The sequence below is a fragment of the Sturnus vulgaris genome, chromosome 4 (genome assembly GCF_052056855.1).
Source record: "Sturnus vulgaris isolate bStuVul1 chromosome 4, bStuVul1.hap1, whole genome shotgun sequence".
Taxonomy (NCBI): domain Eukaryota; kingdom Metazoa; phylum Chordata; class Aves; order Passeriformes; family Sturnidae; genus Sturnus; species Sturnus vulgaris.
In genome coordinates this window covers 8,660,588-8,686,334 of record NC_142246.1, presented here as the reverse complement: position 1 = coordinate 8,686,334, position 25,747 = coordinate 8,660,588, and the positions used below count along the sequence as shown (strand labels likewise).

At 37.7% G+C, this 25,747-nt stretch overlaps 1 protein-coding gene across 1 annotated transcript in view; it reads right to left on the bottom strand.

Moving 5' to 3' along the window:
- FAM193A (family with sequence similarity 193 member A) overlaps positions 1–25,747 on the bottom strand; it is a 76,197-nt gene that overhangs the window by 33,451 nt on the left and 16,999 nt on the right. The window contains exons 2-7 of the mRNA XM_014895251.2: positions 11,565–11,630; positions 8,682–8,927; positions 6,513–6,679; positions 6,085–6,252; positions 3,797–4,031; positions 688–812 (exon numbers count right to left, since the gene is read on the bottom strand). Of these exons, the coding sequence (XP_014750737.2) occupies positions 688–812; positions 3,797–4,031; positions 6,085–6,252; positions 6,513–6,679; positions 8,682–8,771 (785 nt within the window). The 5' untranslated portion in view covers positions 8,772–8,927; positions 11,565–11,630. The remainder of the gene's footprint in view (positions 1–687; positions 813–3,796; positions 4,032–6,084; positions 6,253–6,512; positions 6,680–8,681; positions 8,928–11,564; positions 11,631–25,747) is intronic.

The following is a 25,747-nucleotide window of genomic DNA, read 5'->3' as shown; positions in this document are numbered from 1 at the left end:
GTATCTACTAGCAAAAAGAGGACTCAAAAGAAATTTTTTTATTCACTGTGCGCAACATTCTTGTAACAGAATTACTCCAACTTCTCTGGTACCAGGGAAAGTTACCCAAGACAGTACCTTTAAAACACGTGTACATAGATCATAAATGTGTCTTCATCACAAACAAGACTGAGAGGTCAAACACTTTGGCAGTACACAAATTGCAAGCAGAACAACCCTACTAAGAAAATATACAATTTAATGCCTTGGGAGCTTTAAAGTCATGAGACCTACAAGCACACAGCAAGGGTGTTTCTGCAATGAAAAGATGGCTTAATACTCCAAATTCAGTTCTGTGCAATATGGAAGTAGAAGGTAATGAGGCTTTAATTTGCCTGTAGAGCTGTAAAAACAGCAGCAATGCCTGATAATGGAAAACAGTACTATTCATATTATTCAGTCATACCACCGGTATTTACACAGCATACTATCATTTTACTGGGTAACCTACAACTAAGCAAATTATGGTTGTAATTCTTCTGACAAGTAAGTTATGACAGCAGCCTGCTCAATCAACAACACTGTTCAAGAAAGAGCTGCAAAGATTTTTACCAATTAAAGTGTAGCAGCATATTTTTTTTAATGCTGAGGTTGCAAACATGGATTTTCATTTCTTCTTGAAACCACAAAACAAACGCTAAACTCTACCTTAGCTGTGACACCAGCGTTGGCAGGCTATTCTGCAGGAGTGGCTCAGAAAATACCAGATTTTCAAACAGATGCTTGTTGTGCAATTCCCATGTCACCTGAAATTTCTTCAAATGTTCATTTTCCTATAATGATAAAACAACCAGAAATAAACCAGGGTTATAGAAAAAAACCCCCAAGATTCTGTACAAGGCAAGAATTTTTTTTAAAGTCTGATTTCCAACCTACAGACTGTATGAATCAGCTCAGATTTTATGCAGTTTTAATACCCAAACCCTCAGAATTGACCATAGCATCATTCTTTCTAAATTGTCATGAATTTACATATGGAATGTCAACCTATAATCTTTATTCAAAACTGACATAAAATCAAATTAACAGTTCTCAATGACAGCTTAAAGAATGAAGTTCTCTACACAGACGAGACCAACAGCTTATTTCTCTAGTAAGCAGAACATTTTTTTACTGGAGGTTGTTAAACACATAGTTGTATGTAATTTCAAGAGCTAAACCTTAAAATATTATCATTAAAACACAAGAATTCAAAACACATATAATATACTTTTCAAGGCAGCAAGTTTTCCTACCTACAGCCAGCAGTACGCAGGTTTTCTATACCAGGACTCACTGACACAGCAGAATTAAATGCAAGCATTCTGGCTCTCAGATCAGCAAGTGGGCCTTAGGCACTATAACCCCAAGCACCCAGAAAAACCATTATACTTTGGAATTTTAAAGTTTTGTTAATAACATTGGGTAAAAAAATAAGTCAATTGAACATATTTATATCAGATCTGAAGACAAGACTATCAGCATTTAATAAAACAATTAAGTTCAAAGTATTATTATTAAAAAGGGTGGGTGATGGGGTTTTTTGACTTGCACCAGACAAGTGTACTTTTTAATTTTGAGTATCCTGTCTTCAAAGTATTTTAAATTTCTATAAAATGCTAATAATGTCTCAAGGTTCACCGAGGTTGATTTCTTAAGGAATTTTTGTATTATGCTATGAACAAAACAATCAACACTTATCTACAACCTCTTGTGTATCAGTTTGTGTAGATTATGGTTTATGAGGTTATTCTCACAAAGAAGTATCAGGCAAGTTTTCTTTTCTAGTCTGTATGCTGTGTACTTGAGGGCCCTTTTGTGCTGACCAGAGTCTTTCCAAATTGCTGTCAGTATAATCTGTCATTCCCTGCATTGGTGGGGCACAAAGCTTTAGCTTCAGCTCTTGAAGTCAGATGGATCCCTTTGAAAGGAAGGACAACTGTTCATAATTTCATTGAGAAATCAGTTTCTTACAGGTGGAGGTTCAAGGCATTCTATGCCTTTTTACAGTATACTACAAGCAAAGCTTTCATCCTTAAAAGGAAAGCAGCACTAAGTTTAGAGATCTTGGCTGCCTGTGACATGTTTTAGCTGAAAAGATTCCTTCTTCTATAGTGTACTGGTATCTTGAGAGGAAACATTCACGCACACTGAAAAAACTAGTGACGTTACTACCTGTACTGAAAGGTGTGACACACTACTCCATTAAATAAAAAGGTTATTTAAGGAATGTATGACAAGAGACAGTATCCTACATTCTCACATCTCAGTTTCTCAAGGTCACAGCTTGGTAGAAAGATGTTTTCAGTACTGACTGGGATGTAGAAGGAAAAAGACAAGAAAAATATGGCATATTTTGTGTTTTCTTATGCTTTGTTTTTTAAAAGAGGAGAAGAATGTTATTTTACTTGTAATTTTGTCAGGATAGGAGTTGACTAGTGAGTTCAAGCATCAACAGTTTTCTCATGGCTATTATTTCAATCTCCCATACCTACTAGTTTTCATGACTACTAGTTCACAGTAATTGCCAGGAAAAAGGTAAAATGGTTATTTTCTAATCAGCTGTGTAATTCTGGCACTAATGGGTTCATTACTGGCCGATCCACTTTGAGAAAGTTAACAAGCTGCAAAGCAAATCAACCTCAAGAGCAACTTTCTCTCAAGCACCTTGTTAGAAACTTAATGATTGTTAAAAGCAGCCAGTAAACAGGAGATAGCAGTGACCTCACATTTGTATCTAAGTGATAAAGCTGGGAAAGATAATACAGACAACAGCAAATACAGAGCATTGAAAACAAAAAACCCCATCAGATACGCTCAAGTTTCTTAGAAGAAACATCTTCCTGCTTTGCCAATTTTATTGCCAGCCCTACCTCTAATGAAACCCTGCTTCCTCTCCACTTTATATCCTCACCTATGGCCATCAGGGTGTATGTTCCATCTATTTTTTCCTCTCTTTACCCATCCAGACAGTCACTTTCACCTAACTGACAACCCAAATCCCCTGTTTTAGCCACCTTTTCTTTCCCTTCTTGCACAAAGCTTACACAAGAAAAGGGACGGACAGGATGAGGACATTAGTAAAAGAAAGCATTAATAATAAAACAGGATTAATAACCTTCTAAGACCTTAAACAAATATAATTACAGAATTTGTTTAAGGTATTACTCATCCGATGGACAGTTACTCAAGAAGAAATTTTTAAAGGCTACTGCCTATTTTATATCCAAACATGTAATCCTAAGTCTAATATCATAACCAGCTGACAAAAAAACATTTAAGGAAGAACTTTAGAAAGCATAAATTACATTGCAGATTAACTCTGAAGCAACACAATCTCTTCAATTAGCCATCCAAGATAGTGAATGAAAAGTTGAACACGGAAACAAAATAAGTTAGTGCTACACAAGGAAGTTGGTGTCAATAAACCATAGTTGTCAAGAGACCATTAAAGATTAACAGAGAAGTGTTTTCCACATTAGGATCGCTAATATTTTGTAGATTTGATTAAAGATTTGTTTCAGAGTAAGTGTCACAAACAACATCCCACCTTATTCCTTGTGAACAAAAAATAATTTCATCAAGCCACTGTAAGAGACACCTACTCCACACTTCTGAATATTTAACTGCATTTTCAGAATCTCCCTGTCTCTAAGGACGAACACAACAAGAACCTTAAAATTTACAACCACAGAAGACACCTGAAAGAGTCCAGAAACAAGTCTGTCAGCATTAGCCCTGGCAAGCAGGAGCACAAAGGCTGTTTTTTCAGTCTTACCAGAGTAACTAGGAAGGCGCTGATTGTACACGCTGCCTGACAGAGTGCGCTGTACTCTTCAAGTAGGAGTGAGATGAACTGCTGTGCCTGGGGTGGCCCTTCTGTCGCTAACGTTGATGCAACCTTAGATCCCAGGGACAAGTGTCTGAGCAGACGAACCTTCATTTCAAGCACATATTCCCTAGCTTGCTGCTCCAATCGTTGGTAAAGCTGGTATGGATCTCTTTCACAAAGCCTTTATTTTTAGAATATTTGTGACAAAAAAGAAAAAAAAAGAACATGTAATCAACAGTTTTCATTTTCCTACAAATATTTACCAATTACCATTATTATCATCAAAAAGAACCTCAGTGGCTGAGGTTTAGAGAATTCACTATTTTAAATCTCAGAAAACACAGTCCAGTCCCTTACTGCTACACTTATGAAACTGAGCTCCTGTGTACCTTTAGGACTAGGATGCCTGTACACCTGAAGAGGAGACTGATTTAGGACTTTACAGTTTCACTTCAACTTGTGAGCTCAAAAATCTTAACTCCATTTGCACCCTGTAGGTACCCAGACTCTTCAGATAAGTTTCTTCACAACTTCTTCATGTTGTTCTTAACAAGTGACAAATTTGTGTCTACAGAAGAAAACTGAACACAACGGCAGCTTTGAACCACTTTATATAATTCAATTTCAATTTCTTTCATGGAGTTTAAGCATGCACAGAATGCTTTGGGTTTTTTACAGCACAGGGAGGTGGGAAGAAAAAATGAACAGGGTAAGTACTTAAGAGTTAGGTGAATAGAAGTCTGCAGTCTGCAGCTATCTAATCCAGGCTTTTCCTTCACCATTCACAAAACAGTCCTATCATACTGCCATCAAGTATTCCAACATACAATAGGGACATTACTTGGCACAACTACTACTATTCCAACAAAGACGACCAGACACTCAATTTTTTGCCAGCTGTGTCTAACAAGAGCCAAGCATAGAAGTGGGAATTTCTGCCCTTTAAACAGTCACTCAGCCACAGTATGGTCCTCTGCATGCTACCTAAATGAAAGATGTTTTTTTTAAATGCATTCAATACCTACACTGACTAGCTTTGTAAAAAATTCCACATGATATTAGCACTACAGACTGGACACACTGGTGCCTGCCCAAAACGCATCCTTTTTTATTTTACATTTTATAGACCATAAGGAACTCAAGTGAAAAATAATCCAACTGGCATTCAAGGTTTCCTCCTTTGAGACCCTGGTTCTGTCTTTGTATTTTAATTTTCTCTCTCAAAAGTGAAAAACAGTTCTGAGTAATGAAAGCTCCTGGGTACATAAAAAAGTTAGACAGCATATGTTCTGATTTCCAAAATTTTTCCATTAAGGAGATGCATAACATCAATAACCATTTTAGCTGTGATTCAGTTTTAATTACCAACACACTATGCAACATTTAAACATCTTTGATTCCCAAGCCTATATTGCATGTTTTGATCACTTAAATAAACCAAGTGTGACTAATAGGGAGGGACACTATATTACTCTGCTGTACACAACTTATGTTCAAAACAAAACAGTTTTTATATAAGCAAAGTGCAATATGCTTATTTAATTACCTATTAATGCCAGTTCAGGTGTACAGTCATATTAAGAGCAGCACTAGATGAATTTCTCTTTCAAATGTGTCTTTACCTCACCAGAATTTAGGTTCAACTAGAAATTGCACATGAGAACAACAACTGGTCAGACTGCTCAGATCTCAGCATAATTAAGCACATATGGAACCAAGGAGAACAAAAACTTCTTGACCACACATTGAGTTAGAGAGAAACTGAGATGATTCTACTGAGCCCTTTAAGATTTGCCACACTATTCTTAAAAGCAAAAAACCCAGCACTGCGGATGTCATCAAGCCCATTTTCACTTCAACACTTAGAAAAGCTACAATTGTGACTTCTAAAATGACAATGAAATTGGAATCCACCTCATCTAGTGATCCATGTCCAATATAATTTTTTTATTTTTATAAAATTTCTTCCAGGTGTTACAATCACAGTAAGGTACCAACACTAACTACTACTACTAACTCAGGCTAGTTCCACAAGGTGAGATTTTCACATGGGGCAATTCAAACTTAACACTATCTTATGAATAAGACCCTTTGAAGAATAACATTCTGGGACCCTTTCATAATTATACATTTATATTACTATTGCAAACAAGATTTGAATTTAATAGCTTCCCATGCATTCAAACTAGTATTGAAAAATCCTGAATAAAAAAATATTCTTTGAAGTAATATACCTATCCACCAGCTCTTTCATTCCTTCTTTATCTGGTACCAACGACTGGTCTTGGTCATCTGCCAAAGGGGTCCCAGCTTGGCGATAAATACACCGAACCATGTATCTGACTTCAGACCAGTAATTCTGAAGCTGCTGAGGTTCACGTTCAGGCTCTGCTGAATTTTCTCTGCATGTGAAGACAAAAATAATTACCCTCTATTCGTATGTATCACATAGGTGTATTGATTCCTACTATTCCAGGAAAAAACGTACATCTAAAAATGCCTAAAATAAAGTATGAAACTAGGTGAATATTGCCATCCAGAAATTACTGTTATTGTCAGACAAGCCGTGTCAAGAGTTAAAGCACACACCTACAAACAAGCTACAACACTGCCAAAATCTGACAACAACCACCGTGCTGCTGAGGCTGAGTTCAGTTCTTACCTGCGTTCATTACAGGCCTCACAGTTGCACGCTATGTCTGAAGGAGAGGAATTGCTCAGATCTGCAGCAGGCACTGTCTGTGCACCAACAGTTATTCTTCCTCCTCCTACAGATTCCTGCTGTGATCCACTGTTTCCAAGAGGCATGTGCAAAAGAAAATCTTGGCTCTGAAAAAAAAAAACCAAACCAAAACCAAAAAGGTAGCCTTCAGTTTGGAAGGTCTGAATTGTTATTAGGTAAGCAAATATTAAAGCGGCAATTCTTAGTGCTGCATATATTCTGGGAGAATACTCAATCAGGCACAAAGAATTAGTCTTGCAAAAGCCTGATAAATGCAAGAGATGGATAAATGATACAGAGCTTCATTTCTAACGACCAAAGTACACCAGTTATAATTATCCCCTTTATGTACTTCAGCATAAACAATGAACTAAGCTAAAGGAAGGCTTGCATCATCCTCACTTAAATCATAAACCAGCACTATCTCTTCAGTCTCTGTGTAACTGTATGTTTGGCTTCCAGAGTTTAACAATCCCTTCAAGTAAAAATCATAACATCTCCTTGCTTGTAACATCCAGCCATAGTATTTCATAGCAATGGATGGCAGAAAGCTGCTGCCATTGGAAATGGATCTCCTGTGCACAGTGCTGTTCAATTCTAGCAGATGACACACACACACTCGCCCAAGACTGCTGCTATTTTCATCTCCAGTTTCTCTCCCTTCTGTGCTCCAGCCCCAGCACATGCCATGCTTCTCTCCTGCACCCTCCCAAGTCTGCCACCAGATTTCCCTGGCACCAGGCAGAGACCTCTCTCACATGAGTGCCATGACTGAAGGTGGGTTTTTTTGTGCCCCAAATCCTGGATCAGGGTGCACATAGGTAAGAACAAACCTGCATGCAGTTGCTACCAAGCAAGCTAATGAGAGCAACAGCAACCTGAACACAGGAACATCTAGAGCAAACCACCTGTACTCTGACTTGCAGTCACTGGTAACAATTTTTTTTAGCTAATTTTGGCTTGTTTCCCAGCTTACTTCTCTAATTTGACTATTAACCCAAATCTAAAAATTTTACCCAGCTAATGGATAATGTGTCTAGGTCTTGCTGTGCTTTGAATTCTCTAGGATGTGTTTACCACCACACCAGCACTGTAATTCCCTTAGAAGTAGCCTCTTTTGATTAGTTCACTACCCTTGTTACTAGCAACATTATCTGTAAACACAAGTTGTATACAAGTGATACACTCTTAAATTTTCCTCCCAAAAAAGTCCATAACAATAGTTTTAACACAAGCTTAACAATGCCCTCTATACAGTCGTTTTTCACAGTGATTTACTGAAATAAAAACCTGTATGTGCCTACAGGTGTGTACACAGCCTGTTAGCTCTCTGCAAGGAGATGTCAGCTGCAATCTACAGTACTTCCAATTATCCCAAGTGTGTGACATCCCTGGTCACTTGTGAAGACTTGGTTCTGCAGTGTAACACAGTTTACTTCTAATGAGGTTTTACTAGACCTGTCAATGAACTTGCAGTATCTTCCTGCAACACTAAGCACAGTTTTTAGATGAGGTTGAATTCACAACTTTAAATATTAGCACCACATATTAAATTGGTACTTGCAGTGCTACCAAGACTAGGAAACTGTTACATTCATGCTATGCAAAGTCGTGCTTCTTTATTAAAAAATACAGGAAAGAAAAGACAGCAAAACTCAGAAATCTGCAGGGAGGTGTCAGTGCAAGTGCAGTGACTCAAGCAGTTCACTGAAAGAACAAGGAAAATTCAGATCGTTTACTTCACAAAGAGAGGAAAATGCAATATGAGCAGACAGAATAGAAAAATGCTTAATGAGCAAGGTCATGTTGGTAAAACTAGAAGAAATTGTATTTATGTACAGGGGATAAGGACAAAGTTTGAGATCCAATGAATTAAAAGCAAAAACCTCAGTGAAAAACAGATCCAAACCTTGCTCTCCTTAAAACTCCACAACTCAGAACCAGAGCTCCTCACTTTCAGAACAACTTTCTGTTCAGCTTAAATAAAACCAACTCAAAATTGCCTAAAATGCTTTTTACACATTTACAGTTGCAGTGGTTCCAAGGCACAAAGTGACATGCAGCCCATAATTAAGCACCCTCTCAGTCTACTGAGGTACCTGAACTTACCACGAGAGACTGCTCTATTGTAGCGTGCCTCTCCTCCTTTTCAACTGTTCTTCGACAGTCTGGACACACCCACAGTGGAAGATGCAGCATATTGTTTGCTTTTGGAGATGTGGAAAGTGCTGTTTTGCTAGAATTTTTTATTCCGCTCTCTGAAAGCGAAGAATCTTTTCGTTCACTTCTACAAAGAAGACAATGCTCGCCAGTTGTATATGGTGCCCTTTGGCCCAAGCCAAAGGTAAACGGTGTCTACAAACAAATGTTGTGATAGGTAACTGGTTATTCACAGAACACATATCAGAAAAGGTATTCTGATATTTGAAACAAATAATGAAACCCCCAAAAAACACCACACATATTTTACTGGTCATTGTAAAATGGTGAATACTTGGAGTGTCCCAAAATCAAACACAGCAGTCTCAATATCCATGAGGCAAACAATTCTGACTATTAATACCCTCCCATTTAGAAAGAAGTGCTTTCAAGGAGCATGGTCCACAGTCTTTCCCTCTAAAATATTTTGGCCTAGATGTAATAATCTACTAAGCAAAATTAAAAAGGGATATTTACTTTTACTGTAACCATTTACAGATAAAAATGAAAAATATCTCCTCTTTCAAGATCTGTGATACTTCCTTTTATAATACTACCCGAAAAGTCACTTTCAGTGAAGCTTACTACAAAATAAAAATTTAAATTAGTTTCAACAAAAAAAAAAAAATCAGTAGGTCCTAAAATCCACTATCAGCTATTGAATCAAGTAGACTTGGCAACTAATGAGGATAGAGGTACTTCAAAACCTAAATTCTTTTCCAAGATGCTACTGTGCATGAAACTGTGGTTCAGCCATGCAATGCTGATTCTTCACCAAGGCTGATAATCAAAAACAACTCAAGCAGCACCAGACAAAGAGAACCCAACTTTATGGGACATAAGAGAAGATTACTGGAACAAAAATATCATGTAATGGCAGAGTCATAGATCTGCCCAATTTTATTACAACTACTAAATCTGCCTTAATTAGCAACATCTTCTATATAAGCATCAAAATAGTTTAATTCTTTCTCAAAGAAAAAACATAGTTTTAAGTAATCCAAGCATTGCTCTCAGTGCTGCTCCAATCTCAATACAAATAAAAAATATAGCTTTAAAGATTTTGTAAGACTGAACTGCACAAGCACTGGTGAACAGTTCTTTAGGGCAAAGGACCAGTTCAAGCTAAACCATAATTCACTCTTCTTGTCATCACAGCACCAAATCAATTCTCTTCTGCTGACATCTAAAAAAAACAGCAAAGCATTACAAACTCTGATTTTTGTCTTCTTCACATTTGTAAAACTCACAGACTCAGCAATATGGAAAGGAGAACTAAGAATTCTAGATATAAAAACCCAAAAGACACACCGATTTCACCTCCACAAATATCTTCCTATCTTTCAAAAGTTCATGAGAAATTTAACAGATTTAGTAAGAACAGCTAACCTTTACTTACTGCTGCCACTTCTAGAATTTGTACCTAAGCACTAAGGCAGGAAAAAGAACACAGTCTCTCCACAAGTCTACTGTAGGTTTTTAGAAAACCTTCTCATGGGGGAAGACTCCCTCTGCCAGCTGAAAGGTCAGGACTGACCAACTCCTTTATAGGCTCTACAAGCACCAACACATTTCCCAAGTCAGACATTCCTCTCAGCTGACCTGCACTCAACTGAAGATCTCATTCATGCCTAAAACCCCTGCATGCAGGAGGCCATAGCTGCTTATCCTTTAACCCTGCAAGTTTCCTTCTTAAGTTAACTGTTTTTGAAGCCAGGTTAAGTCCCTGTCAGAATGATGATACCTTCATAGCTGTTGTGCAGGCAAATCCTTATGAACATCATTTCCAAGAAGTAGGAAAAGGACAAAAATGTAAAAGTTCAGAAGCTAAAACAACCCGACAGTCTTTTGCAAAGGTAAAGGTTATGGCAAACATACCTCAGCCACTCGGCAGGGACTTCTAGAAGTTGTGTGTGTCTAACTTGCTAAAGCTGCACCACAATCATTAAAAAGCCATGGCAAACACAGCAGGAACAACAATCTTTGTTCTGGCCAGACTCAGTGAAACCCTAACAATGTCCCCACTGGGCCCATATTTACAACAGATGTGAACCTCACATAAAAGCCCTTGGTTCCTAGAGTACAATGCAAATCAAGAATGAAAGTTGAAACTTTGACAAAATCTAGACCATAAGCATCTCTGATACCTGTCATGACTATTCTACTAAAATGAAGCTATAAATTGCAGTTTCTTATTTATTTAAAACATGATGAATGCAGTGACCATTTCTACAGGAGCAATAAACTGTTGCTGGATTAGAAGAGCTCACAATTAGGTTGCATTTGTATGTCTCTTCAGTGTCATCAAACCAAAGTGCATATTTTGTAAAAAGCAAGTTATTTTTCCACTAGTCAAGCTTCAAAAAACGTTGGATGCATCTCTACAAGAAAACACCAAGTCTCACTTTCTCTCTGAAACATATTCAGATATAACATTCATAAATGAAAGCTGGAAGTAGGACAAGCTGGAACAGAAATAACTGCATCTCTGCTATGTATTTAGATTTATTTCCAAGAATAACTCTATTACCATAGAACTGCATAGATTTTAACACCCATGTCCAATTTCAAGCATACTAAAACAATAAAATTTTACTTTAAAAAAAGCTTCCACTGCTTTTTAAAGCTTGAATAGGAAACCATCAGAAACTGACTTCAATTAGCAACAAGTCAAACTCACACAGCATTCTTTTTGAAGAGTTTGATTCAGTACCTTTAATACTGTTTAATATCTTCTCCCATTAGCAAATAATTCTGCTTTTATATATACCCACAAAATTTGACTGCACATACCTGAGAAACACCTGTGAATTCTGATCCAACAGAACTGTCTGTAAACTGTGTACCATTTAGTGAAACCTGGAAAAAAAAGTAACAACAGATTGGTGACAATAGCTGAGTTTATTGCTAAAAGAGCTTTATAAAAATTAAAATCTTCCTCCGTATCTGAAGATTGATAAAACAGCTTTTGAAGCTTGAATCAAATTTGTTCTTTTATAAAAAAGTTCTACAGATGCAAAAGTTTGGATTTTAAACTTTTGCACTATAGCAGTTTCAGTAGCAACTCAGCTGAAAGAACTGATACAGGAAAACAGAAAAGTCATAAGCAAGACTACATTTTTCCTTCAGTATTTGATTGTTTGCATTTAGCTTTTAAACGTGTACTGCAAATCAAAACAATTAACAAAGATTCTTGCTTTTTGAAAGCTGAATACCATTCAGCTTAGAAAAAATATGCAGTGTTAACCAGCAGAGTATTCCACAGCAAGCCTCGCAGTGGCATTCAGCGATTGCAGTGCAGCAGCTTCCCTCCTGCCCCAGGTTATAACTCATACAGAAACCTCCGAGATCTCTTCTACATAAGTGTTACAGAGACTACACCAGACAGCAATGAATTGCCTTTTACAAGTCCCAAGTGTTCTCTCACAGCATTATCTGAGGACACTAAATCATGAGTAAAGTCAAGACAATGTAAGAATTCAAGTCAGTGACAATGAAGAGCTCTAGATCATACCAACTTGAAGAAAAGGCATTTCTAAAATGGGAAAGGAGAAATTTTTTAAAAACAGGAAAGGAGAAATAAAGTCAGTCAATTATTTTAGTTTCTCCTTCTTCTTGAGCACCGGTTGAGCTTTTGAATTTCAGATACCAATTATCTCATGCCTCTGTTCCACTTTTCACATTTTTTGTTAAATTCTTTTTTGCCCTCCAGTTTCCCACCCGTTGCTATTGGATATCAGCGTTTTTAAAACTACTCTAAAGACCACAATAAAACCAGTCTGTCTGACCAAAAACCCCACATCTTGTGTGCTGTATTGACAAGATTCAGAAAATATTTCTGCCCTGGGCCCAAACCATAAACTCTAATTGGAGCTGTCCTCAGTGCAAAGGAGCATCCTTCAGTTTTATCCATCTCACAGCATTCCAACTGCCCAGTTTAGAGACAGGGAGACTATTGCAAAGCCACTGCCTTCAGCTGAATTTTTCCAAAGGCAAAGTGGGGGATTGTCAAATCACTACTAGAGAAAATACAAGTAAGAAATTGCACTATTTCACTTCCATACCCGATGCTATCTTTCCAGAGTAGATATTTAAGAAAAAAACCCAAGCATCTCAGGTCTAAAATTATGGGAACAAAAATGCTGATGTGGAACAAGTTCCCTATTTTTATTTAGACAACTTCCAAAAAAAATTTTTAAAAAAAGGGTTGTTTGATGAAAACAAGTCTTCTTCATCAAGGAAAGATATCCTTCAGTCTGGAGGTCCACTGGTTACTGGCATGCAAATAAATTCAAAAATAAAGAAACCAGTATGAAATTTTAGAATTAAATAGTTATCTGCAGTTAAAAACATATTTTTGGGGAAAATTAAGAAAAAGACAGATTTATCCAAAGACATTACTTATTCATTAAGGGAGTAGATTTACCTTCTTTACATTCAAGATAGTGATACTGAGAAATACATGAGCCATCACATTGAAACACGCAGACATTGAGTGACCAAGCTAAAGGTACTCAGAAATGTTACAAAAGTAAAGACAAAAACAGTGGGAGGTTTTTGTTATCCACTAAATGTCACAGGAAGCCAAGACAAAATACTGAATATCAGGAATGACTGCTACATGGAACAATCTGTCAGAAAAGACATCTCTTGATCCTAAGCACTGTGCAGAATTTGCTTAAAAATATTGGTGTAACCCTCCCCCAGAATTTAATAGTGACCTAAATATGTGCAGGAGGAACAAACACCAAGAAATTTAAGGAAAGGAATTAGACAAATACGAGGAAACAGAATCATCAAAAACTAAGTGTCTGTAGGCAATGAATTATAAGACATTGTATGTGAGGCCTAGAGGAAATACAAAAATCACAAAAAAAGAAAGACTTAAGTGGGGATGAATAATGACATGACAGGCAAGGAAGGAGATGGCTAAATAACTTATTAGAGAAAATATTAGAAGAATCTTGTAAAAGTTGTCCAAATGAGGCTCAAACAATAGCAAGTTAAAAAACAAAGAAAATATGAGACAGTCACACAAATAATGTAGGGAAGAAAAAACGAGTGTAAAAACTACAACTAAATCCTTTCTTGAGGCACATGAGAAGCAAGGAGCTTGTCAGGATCGGTAAGGCTACAGTAAGAAAACAAATAGAAGCATTAAAAAAAACTTAGATAACCTAAAGTCAGGGTGATTTTGCCCAGAATTATTTTCTGCATGTTCATTAGGGAGGAACTTGAAGATATTCTCCCAGTGAAAGGCCTTTACAGAATATGCATTAGAGGATCTGTTTCAAAGCAAGGCAATGCTAGGAAAAAAAATACCAACAAAAACAATACAGAGAAACTGGACAAGTGAAAAATTAGCAAACCACCAAGAGTGGATGACATTCAGCCAAGAGTCCTAAGGAAGCTCAAGGATCTCAGAGTTGCACTAATAATTTCAGTATGTTACTGCTTGCTTTGTGTTTCACTAGTACTAGAGGAACAAATTATTTTTAAAATGTATTTATTAAGCTTTCAAAAGACAAACTGCAGTTACCCAAAACCTTTAACAAGAAAGTGCCTGAGATGACAAAGTTAGCTAATAGCTCTAAATTCTTCATGTAACTAAAGAGACTGGAGAATGGCAGAAGGACCTTCCAATATCTGGTTACTGTGCCATATGTTGACAGATATAACTCTGTGGGCAGAGAATTCAAGTGGAAGTGACAATCTAGACAGCTGTCACTTCTGGATTACTCTAACTTTTAAAATGTAATTTAAAAAGCCTTATTTTTTTCATACCTAAGTATAATTTCTTTAATGATTTTTTGTGTTTTAAAAAGCTATTTTGTGAAGGTAAATGCCATAAGGAAGGCTGACATGGATGATGAGGAACATCTGAATCTCCACAAGCACTCTACACCATCATGAAAAGCGTGTGTGAAGTAGTTCTGTTCTTACTATAAATTTCATTCACAATGGAAAATATATAGGGAAATATATCTTGTGTTTCTTGGAAGTTACTGTCACACAAACCCATCTTCTCCAAAATGTTGATTTTCCTGGAGAATAATGCATGTAACACCTTGGCACAGCATAATTCATACCAGAAAGCAGGAAGAAAAAGGGAATCACAATTTAAACAATACTGCCTGATTACACAGGAATGACCTTGAAGAACCAGTTGAGCAATTAGAAAATAAGCACTCAGAGACTGCCATAATTTGCTCTAATAGCCTGTCACTATTGAAATCAGACCTTCAGGAGGCTGAGTGACACATTACTAGACAACACATCCCCATCTGTCTCGCAAGTGAATCCTTGTGAAGCGACACAAACATCATGAAAGTGAGAGTGATGCAAGATCTCAGGAGAGCTCACAAAAAGAAAAGCACAGGAAGGAAATTTAGATTCAATTCACCATCACAGAACCCTAAACTGTTAAGAAAAAAAAGGCAAGATTGAATCGAACTTCTCCCAGAGAAAAACAGCGAGGATAAATTGCACTGATTTTCCCAGCTGCGTTGGGAAAGACAGATCAGAAAAAAAACGTTACCAAGAGACAATTACAGCTACACTTATTTCTACAAGGTCCTAGTATAATAATTGTATTCCATACTACTTGAATCAATTATCTTATTTTTATATAGGGAGGAGTTTGTTGAAACATCTGTCAGTATCTGAGTAGCCCTAAACAAACTTCAGCCTGCTTCTCCTCCCAAAACCCATCCAGATGTCTGGTCCATGCCATGTGTTCTCCTGCCTGCATTTTCAAGCCAAAATCCATTTGCCACAGCTCTCCGGTGCTCAGGCTTGCCTCAGGCACTTAGAGCAGTGCCCGGAGCAGCTCTACCTCACCTCCCACTGCCATCACCCACCACGCTTTGGTGGCAGCACTCTCGAGTCCCACTCTCTGCTCAAGATCTCCCTCTCTGCAGCCCCAGTGAAGCTCCAGCTTGGGCACACTCCAGTCACAGCCCAAGCTGTTTCTCTCTTCTCCCAGACACAGCTAAATCGGTGACAGAACTGCTGCTGGCAGCTGAGTGACGCTTTCAAAATCCTAAGTGACTTGCAGATATGAAGAATGATTTCTTTATGCCTTTAGTTCAACAGGTAGCAAACAATCTGATTTCAGTAAGTGAAAATGTAGGATTCTTCCCCCCTAACCCAAACTGATTTAATGATAAGCCATTGCAAACGTCAAATGTCTGGTGGATGAGGGGAAAGAATGATGATAAACGCAGAGGGACATTCAACAGTAAGTAACAAACAAAATGTGATGCAGGACACCTCGGGACTGCTAAGACCTGTGAAGGCACACAGGAGGAAGATGACACATGCACTGTAGTTTTCCTCATTCTCTAGTAGCAAGCACTGTCAGACAGGACAACACACTGGCCAGACCTCCAGCACAGCAAGGCTTTGGGGTTTGCTTTAAACACTGCTCCCAAACACAGGCAGGAGTGACTGCAGCCTCTGCAAAACACGTATTACAGCACTCAAGAGATATTATGATGTAAAACACAGCAAGTGAACTATCAACACTTATCCCTTCCTTAATCCTCTTCTAAGTCCACATTATACCCAGTTAACATCTGGTATAACCCAGTTTTTCTGAGGAAGAGCAAACTGAAACAGCTCTGCTTGGCAGTGTCCTGACTCTTGCCTATGAGATGTATTTCAACATACTGATTATTTTCCATTTGCTTTAAGAACCCCATGAGCATTTTTAAAGGCATTGGAAGTATACTACCATGACACTAAGCAAAATACTGCCTGGTTTCTCACAGAAAAGCTCGTTTTGTCCATAATCGGGACACACCAGTGCCATGCACCACCTGAAAGTAAGAATTCCCGCACCAAAATGCCGTAAGCCCTGCAAGACATCAACTACTGCAAAACTAAAGCAAATCAAAGCATATGCCAAATAAAATATAAGATACTCTAGAAAAATAGGTGTATTCCATTATTTTTCATCAAAGTACTTGTTAAGGGTGGTCTAATACTGAACGGAAACTGTCCAGGGAGGTCTTGGGATCAGATGAATGATCACCCAGAATTACAGCCAGGAATCCTCCTGGAGAGGATGACCACATCCAAATACTTATGGTCAGTAACAACACGGCCAAGGAATGCAGAAGTGTCCTCTGTCACAGCATGCCTGAGCCTGCTGTGCTGCAGCTGGGCTGGCCCAAAGTCACTGATGGTCCCTGTCCATGGTCATCACAGTCTAACACCCAAGTGGAGGTGAACAAGAAACTTTGCTAATGGAAGGGAAGATAAGAACTCTGCAGAGTACCTATTTTTCATTTTTAAATAACCACCAAAAGTACAATAGCTTTTGTAGTAGGAGAGAATGACCTCTAAGAAAAGCATACTAAAATGGTATTTTTAAAAATATTAAAGGCAAGAGTTTTCTTCCAAGCACTGGGGCAAGGAGAATGCAAAATTAGCATGTCCAACAGTGGGCAGGAAAATTATCAGTAAGATGTAACATATTTCCAGGCTCATTGGCATAGCAACATTCAAGCAGCTATCAGAGTCTATTATTATTGGTTTAGAGGGGGAAAAAAAAAATAAATCAGTATTTTGCCATCAGTTATACAAAACTTAATTTCAAAGACTTTTGAATCAGTAGCTTGAAAATAGGCAAATGCTTGATGGATAAAAGGGAGAAGTTTGAAGGTCCCTACTCTACAGGTAGCTATGGTTTAGCACGAAGCAGTAGTGAAACATGTCTCAGTGGGGGAGGAATAAAGACCACCAAATAGTTTTATTAACTATAAAGATAAAAGATGAACAAACCACCATAGTATTCCTGCCCTGATCTAGTAGAAGCAGGAGTTTTGCTTAAGAAATGGGCAAATATCTAAATTTTTCATGCCACAAGCACACATCTCTAGAGACTGAACAGAATGTAGTTGTACGTCCTAACACAGACTTGCTTGCCAAGGAGTCTCAGGATTATAGGACAGACACTGACAGATGAAGTGGTCACTGATTATCTGCAACAGTCACCAACAAGGAAAGTTGTGAAGGCTTCCTATGCAAAAAGATCCTTAATTTTACTAAGGGTGCCAAAGTACCAAATAAAAACCAGCACAAGGAAAGGCAAGGTGATAATAATTTAAGTTCAGATATCCCTATTAAGGCAGCCAACACTTGATTTGGCCAATTGAAAATTAATTAATAGTCTGCAAATTGATTAACAAGCATTATCCTTTCCCAGCCTAGCCTGAATTATTCTAGTGTAGAAAAAAAAACACACATAAATAAGTCAGTGATACCACAAGTCAGTCCTTAGTACTTCTTTAAAAAGCTACTGGACTACACAATTTCAGAGTACCTTTAAATCTCTATGCCAATTATCAGGTATATAAAAAAGTGAAAGCTGAGAAAGAACAAGCATTTCAAGGAGAGTTACAAGGCTTTTGTGACTCTCCTGATATTTAGATTTTTAAAAAAATTTTATATTACTCTCAAATATAGATAAACTAGCATTTAGATAGGACATAATTCAGAAGAAGGAGAAATACAAGTTGCCAGAAGCTGAACAGTCAAGAGTAAAGCGTTCATGAGAAGCTTGTCAGAGCTCCAGAGGGCAAAAGCTCTGCACATCAACACAGCCAGCATGCTGGCTCAATCCTTACTTATATTGGTGTCTAGTGCACAGCACATCCATGTTCAGTAGCTACAGTACTTAGCAGAAATCATTAGGAAACAGATTTGCTGCAGAACACCACATGAGAAACATCAACCAGCTCTGAAAACCAGCATGTTAGTGATTCATGTACCATCTCCTGTACATGAATTTGGATGGAGCAGGTTGGAAATCCTGTGACTGTAGCACCCACCAGCCCTTGGTACCATGCTCCCTCCATCATGCTTAGCCAGAGGGAATTACACAGCCAAGGGCTAAACACAGGAAATTACCTATGAAGATGGAAGGAGGAAGAGAAACAATGCTGGGTCAAAGAAAGATTGTTCATCTAACTTGAGAATTCACACTTGCTTTGTTTGTAAAGACAAGCAAGGGACAAACATGCAGAGCAGAGAGCCAGTGTTACACTCAACTGCAAACCCAAATACTTGCAAGGAGCTAACAAGGCTGTTGAAGTCACTCAGTTTAGCCCTCCAAGAGGTAAAGTATGCTATAACTTCATATTAGGGACAATACATTAAGATAAAGATATATTTGGCAATAGACACTCATCATATTAAACCAAAATTAGGTACTCCCTATCCCAGCATCTTTACAGAAAATGCTTATGAGCAAAACAGCTTCTGTCTCTTTTGAATTGTGCTACAACCAAAACCAGCTTTGTAAGATCACAGGTTAAATCCTCTTTAGCCAATATAACTAACAGTCTTCTTACACAAATAATGAGAAAAAATACATATAAAATCAGTATTATGAGATTTCAGTAATTTTAGTGACATTTCTATTGCAATTTTCATCTCTTTTATGTAATAACATTGACTTCCAGTGTTTTCCTTATTATGTAAAATCAGAGCATTACAGAATCTGACTAACCTGCAAGACAGGTTCTCTGAAGGTTTCCCTTCTTCAAGTCATATTATTAAAACTTATCACTCAGCTTTAAGTAAACATAACATTATTTTCATCGTTTAGTAAAAGCTAGTCCTAAAGTAAATTGCTGATGTCAAGCAAGGCGACAAGCTGAAGGTAGGGAGGTTTAATCTAGAAAGCTCCACTACCTTGCATGCAGGTTATGAATCAAGTGTACCACGAAATGCTCAAATCCCCAAAATGATTCCTCTCCCCACACCCCCAAGACCTCAAATCCGAATTGCTTCTTTTCCAACAGTGATACCCTTTAAGACCTTTGATACTAAGTCAAAATGTCAATGGAGTTCTCAACAGAAACTGAAATTATTCCAAATTATACTTTTTCCAGTTTAAGTCTTTGTTTTTATAGAAGTTCAATCTATGGAAAGGAATTACAGAAGTTTAAGTAGCAGGCATATACAGGACTTATTCAAAAAGACCAATACTTTCTGGTTTAGCAACAGTTATGAGTTAAGAGTGAGGTCCGGGTGGGTGCATGGGGAGGTTGTCCCCACCTCACCCATTTGGGGAGATAGCCTAAATGAGAAGATGACAAGATATCCAAGATGAAAAGTGCCTACTACCTCCTGCTAAAACTCAATTCTATGATACTTGGCCAACAAGACTTTTTCCTGAACAATTTCTGTAAGATGTAAATATTTACAGGCCTATCACAGGGGTGAGGGTGGAAGGATAATCAATCACCTGTACACAGAGCTGTTTTTCAAAATGAGGCATATTAGTAGTCTGAGAAAGTTAAAGGCATCTTTTCCTCCACAATTTGCAGAAGTGTTCATCATGCACTGTCAGCTTCTGTCGAATCACATGCATTGGATGGCTTTTTAAAGTCTGCACAAAAAGTATACATAATTAAGTTTTTGTTTTCTTCTTGTTTGCCCAGACAGACACAAAACCTTCAAAAATAGAGCAGGGAGGAAGGAAATTAGACAGCATTGGACAACGGAGAATTGAAACAAAATCAGTTTTCTCTCTACTTCAGTCCTGTAAGACTCAAGTCCTCTGAAAATTAAGTAAAAACACCACCTCCGGCAGATTTACACAAAACTGATTATTTACCTGCTACATTTATTTTTCATTTGCATCTTCAGTGCTAAAATAAAACAATTCTCCTGTAGCACAGTAATCAGAACAGACTGAAGTCTAAATAGCTATTTAAAATTCACAAACCCATCAAACCTGAACTGACAAAAATCTATACTCAGAAACACAGCCATCTTAAAAGACATGATCTACACTGCAAAGAAAAGTGCATGAAACTCCCCAGTGAAAGTTTTTTTCCCTCAGTAGTACCTCAAAGAGACAACTTTGAAGTATTACTTTGAAAAGAGCAGATACTCATACTCACACAGATATTGTTACTCTGTAATGACTTTTAAGGAAGCAACATCTATATTCTGTGCCATTCCTCCCACACATTCTTCAATCGCACACTCAATTTTCTTTTAGCTGAATCAACCTAAACTACATCCTTCAGGAAATGAGCACTTCTTAGGAAATAAGGAGTTCACAGGTTATAGTGCCACAACATGAAAATGTCAGCATACACAAAAAAGCCACGGTCTCTACAGGAATTGGGAAGAATTCACAATCCAAAATTAAAAAGATGAAACTTTGATTTGTATCCTCTTATAAGACAGAACAATCTACATTGATGGAACTGTTTTAATGGAAGTTAAAGCAAGGTTGTTCTCAACTAAGTTTCTTATCTATTCCACTTTATTGAACAAAGTCAAACTACTCCCTTGGTCATTAATTTGAATGATGCCAACTTTAACCATCTATTCCATGAAACTTACAGATGGGTATATTCATACCTGCCTCAACCACTGCCACAGAATTCACCTCCCCGTTTTTTCATTTTAAAAAGTCTCATGTGACAACTGATCACTATCAAATGATACCCTAAGGAAAAAAATTAACAAATAAACAGTTGTTTTACAGAATAGAGTGTATAGACCCTACCAGCAGTCCCTGCTCTGTTCCATAGATACTCTTGAGTTGAATTCCACTGCTAAAACCAAACCTACATAAGCTGTAATTAAGAACTGCATTTAAGCACTGCTTGACACATGATCTCATGAAATTTGTCTTGACAAAGGCCAAACACCTTCCTGAACTTATTACTGCTGGGTGCTTTTTCCATAAGATATGATCAGGTATATCTCCTATTTTAAAACTGCAACCATCTCTAACAGAATTCACCTAGGCTCAGCATCAAACATCAAGCAGCGCTCTTCATCATCACTTTTCTTCAGATGCTTTTATCTGATGAGCCATTTTCTCCTCATGTTCCAAGAAACTGGAATGGGTTAGACAACAGGCCCTTGGAAGTGAGGGCCACAAACAATTACAGTCATTCTTCCTACAAAGTACTCACAAGAACTGGTAATTCTGGAAGAAATCCCTCCCAGACACCCAACAACCTCCCACTTGACATCACTGTGAAGAGATGAAAGGACCAAGATAATTTTTTTTTTTTTTTAATTCACAGAATATTGTGCACCCAGACAGAGGCCATCAGCACAGCCACGCTAAAGGTCACTCTACCCAAGTCACATGAAATTTGGCAACACGTCCATGAATACTGTTTGCAGCATATGAACAAATACTGGGTTTTGTCAGGCTCAGTGTTCTCATTATCCCTCTCTAAATCGCTCTATCCCCTAGAAGCTTTATCAATATAATTTCACGTTTTCTTCCAACACAACACAAAAAGAAAAACAGCATTACCACAATTCCCTGTAACCCACTCACAAACCCATTACTGAAGCTTTTCCATGACAAAAAGCTGGAAGATCCATGTCATCTGGGAACAAAAATACTCCTATTGCATTTGAAATCTAGCAAACTGAAGTCTCCCATACTTTTCCAAAAGCAGTGACAGCAGGTGCAGTGCTGGCCCACCCTGAAGGCAGAACTGCCCAGCTGTCTCCAGGGCCCTTCTCAAGGAAGACATACGAGTCCAAGCAAGGGTTAATAACACCACAGTGAATGGACTGCAGTCTCTGGTGCTTAATGCTTAATTGCCTTCCAGCAGGGAAGGATCACTACAGGAGAAAGCAACAGATCCCTGATGCCATGAAAAGTGCCTATGCTTGCAAATCCCAACTTGTCATTTTATCTTCCTTTGAACCTAAAACCATCTGTCTTATCCTACAAAAACCGAGAAGTATCAGAATCCCAATTTCTACCATGCTTACATTTATAAACATATACTAGAAAAATATATAACACCTACCATACAGAAATGCATATTGTATTGCAAGAAAGGAGAGATTTTGTCCTTGGGGAGCAGGAGGGGCAAGAAAAACCTACACTTTTGCCCAACTGTCAAGCTTGACTCTGCAAATTGCAGCACCACTATTTGTACAAATGGCAGCTACATCTGATGAGCCATTTTCTCATACCATCATAGAGGAAAAATTCATTTCCACTAAAATAAAATTATTTTGGTCATTAAAAATATTTTTTTAAAAATCTAGCTTAAGCTTAAGGAAGTAAGTAAAAACAAAACTTAGCATAGAAATATTACAGCCTACTTAGCATAATAAATAATGACACTTCGGCAAAGAAAATAGTGAAGATCGTAAGAATCAAAGCCCCACATTTTCAAGTAAAATTTAAATATCAGTCAGAAAATTGCAATCCATAACATAAGCTTGTGTTCATCTTTCTTATGTCTTCATTTTTCTCAAAGAAAAATGTTTTTAGACAGAACAAAACTCAACCAACTACACAAAGCATGAGGCTATCAGCTCTTAAATTGTGTGAAACCAAGACAATACAGTATGTCTATACTTGTGCAACCCATTATTTGGCTAAAGAAGACCATTTATTCAGATTAGAGCCAAGAGAATTAATTTCCTTATCTTCTTTGTATTTTGCATTGCACTGATTTGAGGTACAGCATGTAAATTAAGAACACATTACTAGAAATTGGTTATTTTTTAACAAGTATGATCGTGCAGATGCACATTTGATTACTTGTATTGATGATTCCATAATTTCTTCTGTTTCATTATATTCAACTTATTATTCATGGTTTACATTTCCAACTGTCAGAATTTTTTAATTCCCATCTCCTCATCAAAAAAATTGCACGTCTTAAAGGTGCATTGACACTGAAAATCATCTCGTTCTGTATCTGCAAGCAAAGAGCCTCTCTCAGATTAATTCTCTGTCAGGACTGGGAAGTGAACAGGGATTTTGTTATACCAATGGCTGATGCTGATCACTACAACTGGGAAAAAGAAACATGATTTCAAGATGCATCATGCTGTTTTCAAGAGGCACTGGGAAGGAAGAATTAGTGCTGCTTCACAGCCCTCTGGAGGAGACCTCATTTGGTCACCCACCCTCAAGAAATGCCTAAGTGGAACAGACGTGGTGACAGCCAAACTGGGTCGGCAGCAAGAGGCCTGCCTCATTTAGCTTAGCAAAGCAATACAGGTCTCTGCAAAGGTACTGGGGATGGGCAAGAAACAACATTAAAGTGAGGACAGGGAAGCAGAGTCAGTGTCCTGGAATACACTTGAACTGAAGGACAAGACCATCAGTCACAGCACGAAGGATATGAAGTAGAATTGAAGATAAGGACAGTGAAGATCTATTTCAAATGAAGTTGAATCAGCTAGTGAAAGGCATTTTACATATTTCTACAGATAGAATCAAAACAGCTGCCCCAATCCCTTCACATTTTTATCACCATTCACATGAAAAAGCTTGCTTTGCAGTCACCCAAATACATCTGCAACTCAATTGTAATATAAGAGCTGCCTTTGTCTTCTGGGAGGTTTTTTCAGCAGCAGGGGAGAGGAAGAGAAATTTGCCTACAAGAGTTTTTACAAAGCTCTTGCATATCTTTTAAGACTGCATTTAAAATAAAAAAATACAAAACAGTATTTTGTGTAAAGGTATGGATAATTTGCAAAGTAAAGCAAGGTTGAAAACCTGAAACCAAAATACAATCATAGGGGAAGGAAATCGGGTATTTCACCGCAGGATGTGCAGGAATTAATTGTATATAATGAGTTTCACCACAGCATTAAATGCTATCTGCCCTAGCTGACAAGCTGAGATGGCAGCAAGTATACAAAATAACAGAACTAACTTAAGTGCAGACAAGCTTGAACTTGAGTGAAAACATACTTGTATCTGTAATACTCATACGTGGAACTACCAAGAACCCAGGCTTTCCAGGGGAAAAAGGGAGGGAAGGGAATTTTGTTTTAATTACACACATTACAAATTCTTTAGAAGCACATACCCCTTCCCACATGCAATACTTCCCTTCTTTGTAGCTAAATATGACACAGCAGAACACAGCCAATCCACCTCCTACCAGGATTCTGCCTTTTCTGTTCTAGGAATATGTTCAACATTTTCTCAGTGATTTCACAGCCGTATGCTAAAAAAAGAAATCAAAAGCTAATAATGAACACGATTCAAGCATTCATTTTCCCAAGTACAATGAGCAAAGTGTTCCAAGCAGGTAGTTAAAACACCCCAAAATTCTCTCAACTAGCCCTGACAGGTAACAACCATGCTTATAATTTTTTTCCTAGCTAGAGTTGTTAGAGCTTTAATCTGTTGTTTCAACTTCAATCCTGAACAGAAATACATAAAATAGGACTACATAAAACCAACCCAACCCCAAGATATGCCAGCAGTTTCCCTATGAACAAAGGCAGGCTTAAAACCTGTAAGACAGCATCTAGGAAGTAACTACCTGATTATGTAACTTCAGTGCTATAGCTGCAGAAGCCCTACTCCAGGAATTGTTACAAGAAAATGGCCTCACTTGTTAACTGTTAAAGGGTTAAACATACATCTTTCTGACAGCAAAATCTCAAAGCATTAAGTAAAGCCACATTCTGGACATGGGAGAGGCCGTTTTCAGAATGATCCACCAAATGCAATTTCTAAAACTAGACATGTTTTTCCCTCAACAGAAAAAAGAAATGTCAGGCAAATTACATATGCTGTACTAGGATATGACACTGACAGTACAAGCCAGAGAAATAATCCTCTATTTCTAAGCCATTTCAATTCTGCAAAAATCAGCATCAGTAAGAAGCAGAGTCCTAGTTTTAATAGTTAAGAGCAATCTGCAAAATTACAGAAGATGCAGGAAGTAAGCTTTAACATCAGAACTGCATTCAAAGGCTGTGTTTCTAACACATCATTACAAAGTTAATAAAACCCCAAGTTAAGCTAATATCCACATAAGATTACCTCAGTCCTTGTACTTCATTACCCTCAAACTGCCAAGCCCTCAATGCTCACCACGCACACACATCATGTCACATCACTTATTACTTTCTTATGACCACGTTAAATACACTGCTGAAACACAAACACACAGTTTGCTTCAACTACCACCATGGGAGGGAACAGACATTTA